This window comes from Salvelinus fontinalis, chromosome 28, assembly GCF_029448725.1.
Source record: "Salvelinus fontinalis isolate EN_2023a chromosome 28, ASM2944872v1, whole genome shotgun sequence".
Taxonomy (NCBI): Eukaryota; Metazoa; Chordata; class Actinopteri; order Salmoniformes; family Salmonidae; genus Salvelinus; species Salvelinus fontinalis.
In genome coordinates, this window is record NC_074692.1 from 17146406 (window position 1) to 17159328 (window position 12923).

A 12923-nucleotide genomic window follows, 5' to 3' on the forward strand; every position below is an offset into this window, starting at 1 on the left:
ATAATTCAAAGGGGTGAAGTAGTCCCTTACACCTTTTGAACGCCACACAACGATGGCAATTCTCTATTGTTTCTCTCTTTTTTTCCTTCTGCATTGTTGGCAGGGGCCCGTGAGTGAGCATTTCACTGTTGTTTCCGAAGCATGTGACAAATACAATTTCATTTGATTCATGTGGGCTCCCAGCAGCGCTGAGGAGAAATATAACTGCATTCTGGGGACAAGAGAGGACATCGTGACACAATTACGTGCCAATCTGGAAGAGACATGAGGATTATTGTTCTGAGGTGAGATAAGCGGGGCTTGTTTCCTCGCCACCCAGGTGAATATGGCAACACAAGGAGAATAATAATGAGGCTATTAATAGATACATTAAAGGTCTTGCTCACATCGATACCACGCTATGGTGTCTCCCACCAGCTGTTAAACAGGTCACCATTCAGAAGGTCGCGTGGCCAGACGGATTACCAGGACGTGTACTCAGAACATGTGCAGACCAACTGGCAAGAGTCTTCACTGACATTTTCAACCTCTCCCTGACTGAGTCGGTAATACCTACATGTTTCAAGCAGACCAACATAATCCCCGTGACCAAGAAAGCAAAGGCAACCTACCGCCCCGGGTAGCCATGAAATGCTTTGAAAGGCTGGTTATGGCACACATCAACACCATCATCCCGGAAACCCTACACCCACCCCAATTCGCATACCGCACCAATAGATCCACAGATGATGCAAACTCAATCGCACTCCACACTGCCCTTTCCCACCTGGACAAAAGGAACACCTATGTGAAAATGCTGTTCATTGACTACAACTCAGCGTTCAACACCATAGTGCCCACAAAGCTCATCACTAAGCTAAGGAACCTGGGACTAAACATCTCCCTCTGCAACTGGATCCTGGACTTCCTGACGGGCCGCCCCCAGGTGATAAGGGTAGGCAACAACACATCTGCCACGCTGATCCTCAACAAGGGTCCCCTCAGGGGTGCATGCTTAGTCCCCTCCTGTACTCCCTGTTCACCCACGACTGCGTGGCCAAGCACGACTCCAACCCCATCATTTAGTTTGATGACGACAAAACGGTGGTAGGCCTGACACCGACAACGATGAGACAGCCGATAGGGAGGTGGTCAGAGACCTGGCAGTGTGGTGCTAGGACAACAACCTCTCCTTCAAGTTGAGCAAGAAAAAGGAGATGATCATGGACTACAGGAAGAGGAGGGCCAAACACACCTCCATTCACATCGACGGGGCTGTAGTGGAGCGGGCAGAGAGTTTCAAGTTCCTTGGTGTTCACATCACCAAACTATCAAACTATCATGGTCCAAACACACCAAGAATGTCGAGAAGAGGGCACGACAATGCCTTTCCCCCCTCAGGAGATTTGGCCTGGGTCCCCAGATCCTCAAAACGTTCTACAGCTGCACCATCGAGAGCATCTCGAACGCTTGCATCACCGTCCTCGTATGACAACTGCTCGGCATCCGACCATAAGGCACTAAAGAGGGTAGTGAGTATGTCCCAGGACATCATTGGGACCAAGCTTCCTGCCATCCAGGACCTATGTACTAAGCGGAGTAAGAGGAAGGCCCAAAAAATTGTCAAAGACTCAAGGTATCAAGTCATAGACTGTTCTCTCAGCTACCGCACGGCGAGTCTAGGTCCAAAAGGCTCCTTAACAGCTTCGACCCCAAACCATAAGACTGCTGAACAATTAATCCAATGGTGACCCGTACTATTTGCATTGACACCCCCCCCCCCACCCCTTGTTTTTACACTGCTGCTACTCACTGTTTATTATCTGTGCATAGTCACTTTACCCCTACCTACATGTACCCCCTGTATATAGCCTCATTATTGTTATTTTATTGTTACTTTTTAATTTGTTTTACTTTATTTTCTTTTGTAAGTATTTTCTTAACTCTATTTTCTTAAAACTGCATTGCTGGTTAAGGGCTTGTAAGTACGCATTTCACGGAAAGGTATTCGGCGCCTGTGACAAATAACATTTGATTTGAACTAATGAGCGAACTCGGTGAGCTAGGTTGAACTGAGTGGCAATGATTCTTCCTTCATTATTGTTCCCCTCACACTAAGCAACATGCAGTTGTATTATATATGTATTTCTAAGGTCCTCTAACAGCAGTAGTGGAAAAAGTACTCAATTGTCATACTTGACACAGATGTCAATTCAACATCTAATTCTACGTCTATTGCACATTTTCAAATTGTGATTTCCATTGGTGCAAAAACAACCCAATTGTCATACTTGAGTAAAAGTAAAGACACTTTGAAAGAAAATGACTCAAGTAAAAGTGAAAGTCACCCAGTAAAATACTACTTCAGTAAAAGTCTAAAAATATTTGGTTTTAAATGTACTTATGTATCAAAAGTAAATGTAATCGCTAAAATATACTTAAGTATCAAAAGTAAAAGTACAAATAATTTCAAATTCCTTATATTAAGCAAACCAGACGGCACACTTTTCTTGATTTTTTACATATCCGTTTAGCCAAGGGCACACTTCAACACTAAGACATAATTTACAAACGAAGCATTTGTGTTTCGTGAGTCTGCCAGATCAGAGGCAGTAGGAATGACCAGGGATATTCTCTTGATAAGTGTGTGAATTAGACAATTGTCCTGTCCTGCCTAAGCATTCAAAATGAAACAGGTAATTTTGGGTGTCAAGGAAAATGTAAGAAGTAAAAAGTACATTATTTTCTTTAGGAATGTAGTGGAGTAAAAGTAAAAGTAATCAAAAATATAAATAGTGAAGTACAGATACACCAAAAATTACTTAAGTAGTACTTTCAAACAACCATCTCTCCATCTCACAGGTGCAGTGCATTATAACCATGAAAGAGCCATGTAACCTACTGTACATCCTTGGTTTCAAATGAACAGAATAGCTAGTAGCGTGGCAATGACTTGTGTTGAAATGAAATATGTTTCCTATACCTACAACCAGGAAGCTGTTATTATCATTGTATAAATCAAGACAGCCGGCCAACAGTGCTGTCCTCGAGCGATGGAAAACTGCCACCGTACTCAAAGTGGACACCAAACAACACACCTATAAAGTATTTACCCCTCGTTGACCCCATTACATTTCTTATGATTTTATAACAAGCCGACGCAATGCAAAAAGTACACAACCTCCTGACAGATTTACTGGTTCCCAACCAGGCAAGATTTACTGTGGTTACATACCAGGGCCCGGTTTCCCGATGCAATGTAGGCTTACAAGTGTTAAACAATACATCGTTCCTAAAACATATGTTTCCCAAAACCCACGCGTAATTGGAGCATGTGCCGATACTGACAGGATCGAAAGAAAGGCAGAGCTGTTCTCGGATCAGCTTTTTCCATTCACAACTTACCTCAACATTATAATTATTGCACACTGACGAAGGATCAGCTCAGAGAGATATATTATCTCCTATACAGCAGCGGCGGTCAGTGCTGTTTAAGATGAGGGAGGAGCATGGCCTTATTTCTATTACACCATATTGGATGACTGTCATTCATATTCCATTCACCCACTTCAATGTAACATCGATAGGTTTAGACTACTACATGATACTCAAATTTTCGAGCTGCGTCTAGCTGATCTAGGGTGTAATCATTAGTCCAGCAGTTGCAAACAAGAGTTTCTGTTGGACAAATTCAGGTATGTTCATCCCCATTTCATTACGTTTGCTTCCGTTTAAGAAACGTTTTTCAACAGAATCGGCGGAATGAATATAGCCCTGATCACATGTAAACTCAGTTCACTTTCTTAGCAGCCACGTTGTATTCCTTCTGGCATCTAAGCCAAACCATATCATAACCTCTACATATAGCCTACATCGTTGTCCCCATATTAGCAAAAGTAACATCAAAATCAACATGGCTAATATAACTAACACGCTATTAAACCCCCTACAATCATGCAGTACAGTGTATAGTTAGTAAGCAGTTAAGCAGTTATACCAGTGGGCCAAGGTGGAAATAAATTTGTCAAACCAAAAGCTTACCTTGGCTTGGAAGAATTCCAGTGTTGTGTTGGATAGTTATAGCCAGCTAACTAACATAGCATCCCTCTGCTTGAGTGGGGTGTTTGAGTAGGCTAAACTAGCTAGATGCAATTGCTAGCTCCCTCTCTTTGCTTCTCCTTCATTTTTGAAGAAATTAATTTGTTCAAAACTGTTCAACTACTGTCTTTCTCTGTCTTTGAGTCAACTACTCACCACATTTTATGCACTGCAGTGCTAGCTAGTTGTAGCTTATGCTTTCAGTAGTAGATTCAGTCTCTGATCCAATGATTGGGTTGACAACATGTCGGTTCATGCTGCAAGAGCTCTGATAGGTTGGAGGACGTCCTCCTGGAGTTGTCATAATTAATGTGTAAGTCTATGGAAGAGAGTGAAAGTCATTAGCGTCCTAGGTTTTGAATTTAAGTCAATTTACCCAGAGGAGAACGGAAGCTAGCTGTCCTCCGGCTACACCATGGTGTTACCCTACAGAGTGCTGTTGAGGCTACTGTAGACCTTCATCGCAAAACATTGTTATTTAATAAATATTTTGGTGACATGGGAATATATTTAGTGTAGTTTTATCAAAAAATTATAACTTTTTAAAGGTTTCACAATTTTTTTTGGGGGGTGATTCTGCAACTTCGGGCACTTTGGCCCTGCAACTTTCAGAAATTAAAACTTATTGAAACACCATTTTAGCAGTATTATAATTGTCTTTGATTTGTCTAGAAACAATATCTGATAATGGCTGCGATCGTACTTTTCAGCAATGTATATCTTTTTCAAATGTTTCGCACACAGTCATAGACAAATGTTATTTCCATCACGTCATTAAAACATCCATTTTAGTTGAAAATTAAATATCATACAATTCATTTATAACACGTCTTATACATTTGTAGATGATCTTGTATTGAATATTATTTAAAGTATATTTTTGTAGGTTTTCCTAATATTATTAATTCAACATGACGCCTGAATGTATAAACTTGACTTGGTGACAGCTGAAAACATTTTTTTATCATGAAAAATAAGATATTTCCACCCAACCTTTTTTGAGATTATGATAACCATTTGATTTCCCTATCTAAAACAAATCAATCAATGTAAATTAGACATAATATGCTCATTTACCTCAAAAATGTTGTGGAAATGACAAGGTGTGGTGGAAATAACATCTATGTAAAAATGTATGAATACAATATTTTAGTGCAAATATTTTGAACAACCACTGTTAAACATTTAATTAATATAAGACAAAGCAAGATTCCAAAAGTAGCCAACAGCCAAAGCTCAAGGAAGTAGGCTTGTGTTTTTGAGAGATTGGCCCAGATAGCAGAGGGGTCATGCCGCATAGAAGAGCTCAGTGAGCAAAGTGAAACTGTATCATTTTTGGTATATCCAAAATAGGTGTGGAGGGTCACCTGCTTGTGAGAATCACCAAAGTGAACTAACTGGATATTACGAGTGTATTTACACAGGTAGTTCTCTACAAAGTCAATATAGTAGTTCTCTACAAAGTCAAATAATAAAAAAGATGAAATGTAAAATACAATCATAGAACAGATTAAATGTACGATAACAGAACAGCATGAGTTGCCTATAAGCAGATCACACTCGAGAAATAAAAAGTGTGAAAATATGTGCAATGATCTACTCTTTCCGCAGATTCTCTTTTAATTCTCTCAGTTTGGAGTATTGGTGTCGAATGTATAAACACCATGGGACCACGCAGCCGTCATACCGCTCAGGAAGGAGACGCGTTCCGTCTCCTAGAGACGAACGTACTTTGGTGCGAAAAGTGCAAATCAATCCCAGAACAGCAAAGGTCCTTGTGGAGATGCTGGAGGAAACAGGTAGAAAAGTATCTATATCCACAGTAAAACGAGTCCTATATCGACATAACCTGAAAGGCTGCTCAACAAGGAAGAAGCCACAGCTCCAAAACCTCCATAAAAAAAGCCAGACTACGGTTTGCAACTGCACATGGGGACAAAGACCGTACTTTTTGGAGAAATGTCCTCTGGTCTGATGAAACAAAAATAGAACTGTTTGGCCATAATGACCATTGTTATGTTTGGAGGAAAAAGGGGGATGCTTGCAAGCCGAAGAACACCATCCCAACCGTGAAGCACGGGGGTGGCAGCATCATGTTGTGGGGGTGCTTTGCTGCAGGAGGGACTGCTGCACTTAACAAAATAGATGGCATCATGAGGCAGGAAAATTATGTGGATATATTGAAGCAACATCTCAAGACATCAGTCAGGAAGTTAAAGCTTGGTCACAAATGGGTCTTCCAAATCGACAATGACCCCAAGCATACTTCCAAACTTGTGGAAAATGGCTTATGGACAACAAAGTCAAGGTATTGGAGTGGCAAACACAAAGCCCTGACCTCAATCCCATAGAAAATTTGTGGGCAGAACTGAAAAAGTGTGTGCGAGCAAGGAGGCTTACAAACCTGACTCAGTTACACCAGCTCTGTCAGGAGGAATGGGCCAAAATTCAACAAACTTATTGTGGGAAGCTTGTGGAAGGCTACCCAAAATGCACATTTGTGGCCTGCTGGAGGTCATTTTGCAGGGCTCTGGCAGTGCTACTCCTTGCACAAAGGCGGAGGTAGCGGTCCTGCTGCTGGGTTGTTGCCCTCCTACGGCCTCCTTCACGTCTCCTGATGTACTGGCCTGTCTCCTGGTAGCGCCTCCATGCTCTGGACACTACGCTGACAGACACAGCAAACCTTCTTGCCACAGCTCACATTGATGTGCCATCCTGGATGAGCTGCACTACCTGAGCCACCTGTGTGGGTTGTAGACTCCGTCACATGCTACCACTAGAGTGAGAGCACCGCCAGCATTCAAAAGTGACCAAAACATCAGCCAGGAAGCATAGGAACTGAGAAGTGGTCTGTGGTCACCACCTGCAGAATCACTCCTTTATTGGGGGTGTCTTGCTAATTGCCTATAATTTCCACCTTTTGTCTATTCCATTTGCACAACAACATGTGAAATATATTGTCAATCAGTGTTGCTTCCTAAGTGGACAGTTTGATTTCACAGAAGTGTGATTGACTTGGAGTTACATTGTGTTGTTTAAGTGTTCCCTTTATTTTTTTGAGCAGTGTAGTTTATACAAAATCCGTAAAATATATACACTACGGTTTGGGGTCACTTAGAAATGACCTTGTTTTTGAAAGAGAAGTACATTTTATGTCCATTAAAATAACACCAAATTGATCAGAAATAAAGTGTAGACATTGTTAATGTTGTAAATAACTATTGTAGCTGGAAACAGCTGATTTTTTTTATGGAATATCTACATACAGTAGGTGTACAGAGGCCCATTATCAGCAACCATCACTACTGTGTTCCAATGGCACATTGTGTTAGCCTATCCAAGTTAATAATTTTAAAAAGCTAATTGATCATTAGAAAACCCATTTGCAATTATGTTTTTAACAACTGAAAACTTATGTTCTGATTAAAGAAGCAATAAAACTGGCCTTATTTAGACCAGTTGAGTATTTGGAGCATCAGCATTTGTGGGTTCGATTACAGGCTCAAAATGGCCAGAAACAAAGTACTTTCTTCTGAAACTCGTCAGTCTATTCTTGTTCTGAGAAATGAAGGCTATTTCATGTGATAAACTGCCAAGAAACTGAAGATCTTGTACAACACTGTGTACTACTCCCTTCACAGAACAGCTCAAACTGGCTCTAACCAGAATAGGAAGAAGTGTGAGGCTCCGGTGCACAACGGAGCAAGAGGACAAGTACATTAGAGTGTCTAATTTGAGAAACAGATGCCTCACAAGTCCTCAACTGGCAGCTTCATGAAATAGTACCCGCAAAACACCAGTCTCAACGTCAAGAGAGAAGAGGCGACTCTGGGATGCTGGTCTTCAAGGCAGAGTTGCAAAGAAAAAGCTTTATATCAGACTGACCAATGAAAAGATTAAGATGGGCAAAAGAACACATAGACTGCACAGAGTAACTCTGCCTATAATTGAACAGTGAAAATTGAGGTATAAAATGCATCTGAAAAGTAGCTAAAATACTTGATAGAGGTGATAAAAAAAAACTCTGGGGTGAACTTAACATATAAACATTTTTTTTTTAAATAAAATCCTAAAAATGTACCCTGAGGACACAGAATCAGCCTTTTTTTTTTTTTTTTTCACCAAGGGGGATTATCCTCCCCTTCCTCCTATGTGGAACCTTCATTGCTATACAGTATGGCTGCAAATATTGAGATGGCTTATTTTTAGCTCAATTGGAATAAAAATAATAATATTCAACGACACTTACTTGTAAAGAACAAGTGTTTTCAAGTTTAACTTTAGTAACGATTGTTTTCAGTAAAAAGCTTGGAGATTTAACAACGCTCTTACAAACTTAGCCTTTAAGATGTTTTTGGGAAACCGGGCCCTGGTCGTTTCTCATTCTTATGACCAATGTCCCTTTGTGAGGGTATCTCTCCTGCTGACACACACACAACTCCAAAAAGATCATCCCTAGCCTGAAAATCTACCCTGCACCACATCCCCAAAATGAGTGCAGAGCACAGACAAATTAAAATGACTTAGTTTTGGAATATTACCCGACAATTTCCCAGTACCTCTCTTTTCTGTTCTTGGATATTTATACCAGTGGTGGAAGGTTATTGAACGGCAATAGGTTATTCAATGAATTTCAGCTGAAGAAGGAACACACACAGAGAGAGCAAGTGAGAAAGAGAAAAACTATTCCATCCATAAAGCTATAGCAAAGAGCAGAAGGAACTGGATGTTTCGGTTCATGCCCTGCATTCAAATTGACATTCAATTTCAACGCTAAATACATTTAAGGCTTTTGGCAGTAGCACAAATAGTTCCATTTTATAACAACCCTCTAGGCTTTCCATACCTTCTACTGAATGTATTTTGTGACAGACCCAAAAATCTAAATCAGTCTTATCTAACTTAGTGAACATTGAGATTTTTCTCCAGACTGAGTCAATCATCTTTTGTGTAATTCAATATTCTGAAAGTGTGCTAGCAGCATGCTATTATTGAAGCAATTTTGTTCACACCGCAAGGACTAAAAGCTTTATATCAGACTGGCCAATGAAAAGATTAAGATGGGCAAAAGAACACATACACTGCACAGAGTAATTCTGCCTATAATTGAACAGTGAAAATGGAGGTATAAAATGCATCTGAAAAGTAGCTAAAATACTTGATAGAGGTGATAAAACAACAAAGGCCAACTGCTTTCTTCAGTTAAAAAAGCATTCATTAGAGATAAACTCTGCATTCAGGCAGTCTCAACGGCAGACAGGATAGCCTCCTCCAACTGCATGGAAATACAGATAACTGCCAAAATAAAGGAAATACCAACAAGTGTCTTAAAAGAATATTTCGGGATTTTGTCAATGAAGACATCTACTTCCCCAGTCAGATGAACTCATGGATACCATTTTTTATGTTAGAGGTAGTTTCCCAAGCCAATGCTAACTAGCTAGTGCTACTTAGAAATTAAAGCTCATGCTCAATCATAAGAAATTACATCATTTGGTGTTTTTCTGGTGGGAAACGCAGTCTCAGGCACTGCTCCAGAATCTCCCAATAAGTATTCAACAGGGTTGAGATCTGGTAAATGAGACGGCCACGGCATATGGTTTACATCGTTTTCATGCTGATCAAAACAGTCAGTGTCAAATCGTGCCCTGTGTATGAGGGTATTGTCATCCTATGGGGCCATAGCCATGGTAGCCAAAATAATGTCCTGCCCAGCATTTTCATACATGACCCTAAGCATGATGGGATGTTAATTACCTAAAAGGTTCAATGTAGCTGTTTTTATCTCAAAGAAGGACAGTGTTATTGCTTCTTTAAATCAGAAGTTTTTCAGCTGTGCCAACAATTGCAAAAGGGTTTTGTAACGCAACGTGCCATTGGAACACAGGAGTGATGGTTGCTGATAATGGGCCTCTGTACGCCTATGTAGATATTCCATTAAAAATCTGCCGTTTCCAGCTACAATAGTCATTTACAACATTAACAATGTCTATACTGTATTTCTGATAAATGTTATGTTAATGGACAAAAAAAAAGTGCTTTTCTTTCAGAAACAAGGACATTTCAACGTGACCCCAAACTTTTGAGCGGTAGTGTATATTATGAAGTCAAATACACACAGAAAATACCACTTGGAAACAAACCTAGTTGACAACTTTGTGTACAGTAGGCACAAAACAGATAAGTCTCAGACATGCCTTCTCCCCATTTTGTGCCTACATTATTCTGAAAACTCGCAGAAAAATAATTACTTCATGAGTGACACTTCTGGAGCTGCGTATGCTGAAGCATGACATCACAGTCTGGACCACAAACTCAAGGTCGTCACTAGCTTCTATAGCCACAAAGTCATAATCATGGCTAAACTCTGCCTATTTCCACAATGTATCTTCTTAAAATCTGATTTGAAACAAAACCCACTGCTAAACTTATGCCTAAGCTTAAATTAAGACCAAAAAGCAGATTTGTTTTCATGAATTTTTACAATAGCCAATTTTTACTTCGTGGCTACAGAATCTAGTGGAAACACAAACTCAAGGACAAAAACATATTTGAACAATATACATTTGAGTGAACTTTATTTACAAACACAATTAGGGATCTCCATTCTCCGAAGCGAATGGATTTCTGCTGGATAAATATGTTCTGGGCGCAGACCTGCAAAGGACACAAAAGACAGATTGATAAGAAAACTTACACAAAGCCCATGACAGAAATCCAATTTCTGAGTAAACACTAGAGATAAATGTGACAGTGACGATTGAAATTCAGCCTAACATCAATCAGATATGTATCAGGGTTGGTAATAAACTATCACATTACCATGCTAATGTGCAAGCTTATCTTAAAAGCTGAACTGAAAATAAACTTGCGTGACATTTGTAACTGTCGCCCACAGACACCGATAATTTACTTGAGGTCTGCTGTAGAATAAGATACAACTACCGACTGCGTGATAGATGTCAAAGTCTGGTAATTGTTCCAATCAGGATGCATGTAAATGCCAAACAGTGCTGACATTCAGATGAAAAATAGAGCAGCGGCAATTACCTTGGAGGTTACGTGGCATGCATTGCCACTTCACTTCTTCAGGAGCTGGTGTCTGACGACGATGAAGGGGAAGGCAAAGCCACTGCCGAAGAACACCACCATCATTGCCAGCAGACGCCACTTGTTGTCCACTGAGAATGGCAGGTTCTATCAAACATAAACACAAAGACAACATAGGTATTTAGAGAGAGCTGACCATGTAATAAGCTTATCACAGTTCCACGTGACTGAATACATGGACAAGGTTATGTCCGTCTAAGTGGGACTGCAGCCAACATCAGCTTGAGGACAATCAGTGTCAACCAGTACAATTGGAACTCAATGCAAGACTTTGAAAGTAACGTTAGCTGTCGGTACTTGCTATTCGGGATCCTACACCATTGAAGTTGAACATTTTCATGGTTATGTGTTAAGGTTTTGCTTTAGTGGTAGGGACTTTCAAAGGATTCCGGATAGCATTAACCGTTAGCTGGCTAGCTGCAGTCTAGGATGAAGATGACAATGGTTAAGACCATAGAAATAAGAATGCATAGAAAGGGTGTCTCCAGTTAAGTCAATGATGGCATAATGGGTGGACTGGCAGCCATTGAGCCAGGACTAAATGCAGGAAGTGTGCCCTTCAATTGGTGCTGTGATTTGTTGAGTCAACTCAACTGACATTACAAAAATGCAATCCATTGCAAGAGCCACATCAGCTTGCAAAATTTGAATGAACATTTTACATTACCATTGTAACCCAGTATCAGTTGACAAAACATTCTAAAATACCATAGAAATTATTGCATTACAAAACCAGGCAGCCATTGCGAGTGTACCCTTGAGTTTCCCTGTCATTTGCTAGGGTTAGAGTTTCCAAGCCTGGTCGCAGATTTGTGACGACGTTGTCTTATATTTTCGACATAGGCTGCAGTTACATGGCATGCTCAGTCTCAGTTTAATCGTACAAGTTGACGATTTAACCAATAATGTAGGTAAACTACCTCGCTAGCCCTAATAATAATATTTAATAGGGACGTTAACCACTCCATGTCCTTTATGACGACGTGAAGAAGTTTATTTCACAGTCTCTTCTGACAATCCAGGACTAGTTAACGTGAGCAACATTTGAAGAATTCGCTAGAATTAATTGACTAATTTAGCTAGCTAGATGGCTATGCATGGTTTGTAACGTTAACTAGCTACCTACCCAACGTTAAGGCAAGTAAAAACCCCACACAGGAGTCAAATAGACAACGACCTTGACTACAATACGTTAGATATTGGTATGTATCTCGATATGACTCATAACTACCTAAATTAGCACTTAGTTGACACGACAAACCTGCAGATTAAGGCTACCTAGCTTATGACCTACACACGCAGGCTACACCTAAGGTCCTAACTGCGGCTTTATTTAACTAATCTTTTTAACCTTTATTTTTTTAGGAAATTACCTGTCCTGGTCCCTCGCCGTAATGCGATGAGCGAACCGCAGAGGTTGTGAATCGTCGTACAACCTGACCCAACATTATTATTATTTGCTTGTTCCTTCAACCAAGAACAACAGCGCCGTGTGTTGCTGTAGAGAGCATGTTGAACAGCCCTACAGGAAATCTAAATGCGAGGCTGGGGCTGGGAAATGTGGTTTTCCAGCAGATGTAGTCTCATTGTCAAGGGAGTCATAACAATAATTTATGCAGGCCATAAACTGTCATCCAACATTAAACCAACGTTTTCACTCAGACATAAAGTAATATTTACTGAATGTCAAGTCATTTAAAATTAAAACATTACCGTGTAGCATCTATTCTGAGCAG

General features: G+C 40.3%; 1 protein-coding gene across 1 annotated transcript; it reads right to left on the bottom strand.

The window, feature by feature from the left end:
* Positions 1-10638: 10638 nt before the first annotated feature.
* LOC129826304 (cytochrome c oxidase subunit 7C, mitochondrial-like) lies at positions 10639-12721 on the bottom strand. The gene is made up of 3 exons (XM_055886871.1): positions 12561-12721; positions 11128-11274; positions 10639-10734 (listed from the first exon to the last, which is right to left on the bottom strand). Exons 1-2 carry the CDS (start codon positions 12633-12635, stop codon positions 11158-11160), a joined length of 192 nt encoding a protein of 63 aa, XP_055742846.1. The 5' UTR covers positions 12636-12721; the 3' UTR covers positions 10639-10734; positions 11128-11157.
* Between the last annotated feature and the right edge of the window lie 202 nt (positions 12722-12923).

What these genes read in the sequence shown, in the direction of transcription:
- LOC129826304 (XM_055886871.1), bottom strand. Translation starts at nt 12,635, where the DNA reads ATGTTGGGTCAGGTTGTACGACGATTCACAACCTCTGCGGTTCGCTCA. An exon ending in ACGGCGAGGGACCAGGACAG is followed by an intron (nt 11,275 to 12,560) that starts GTAATTTCCTAA and finishes TATGTTTGATAG; the next exon opens with AACCTGCCATTCTCAGTGGA.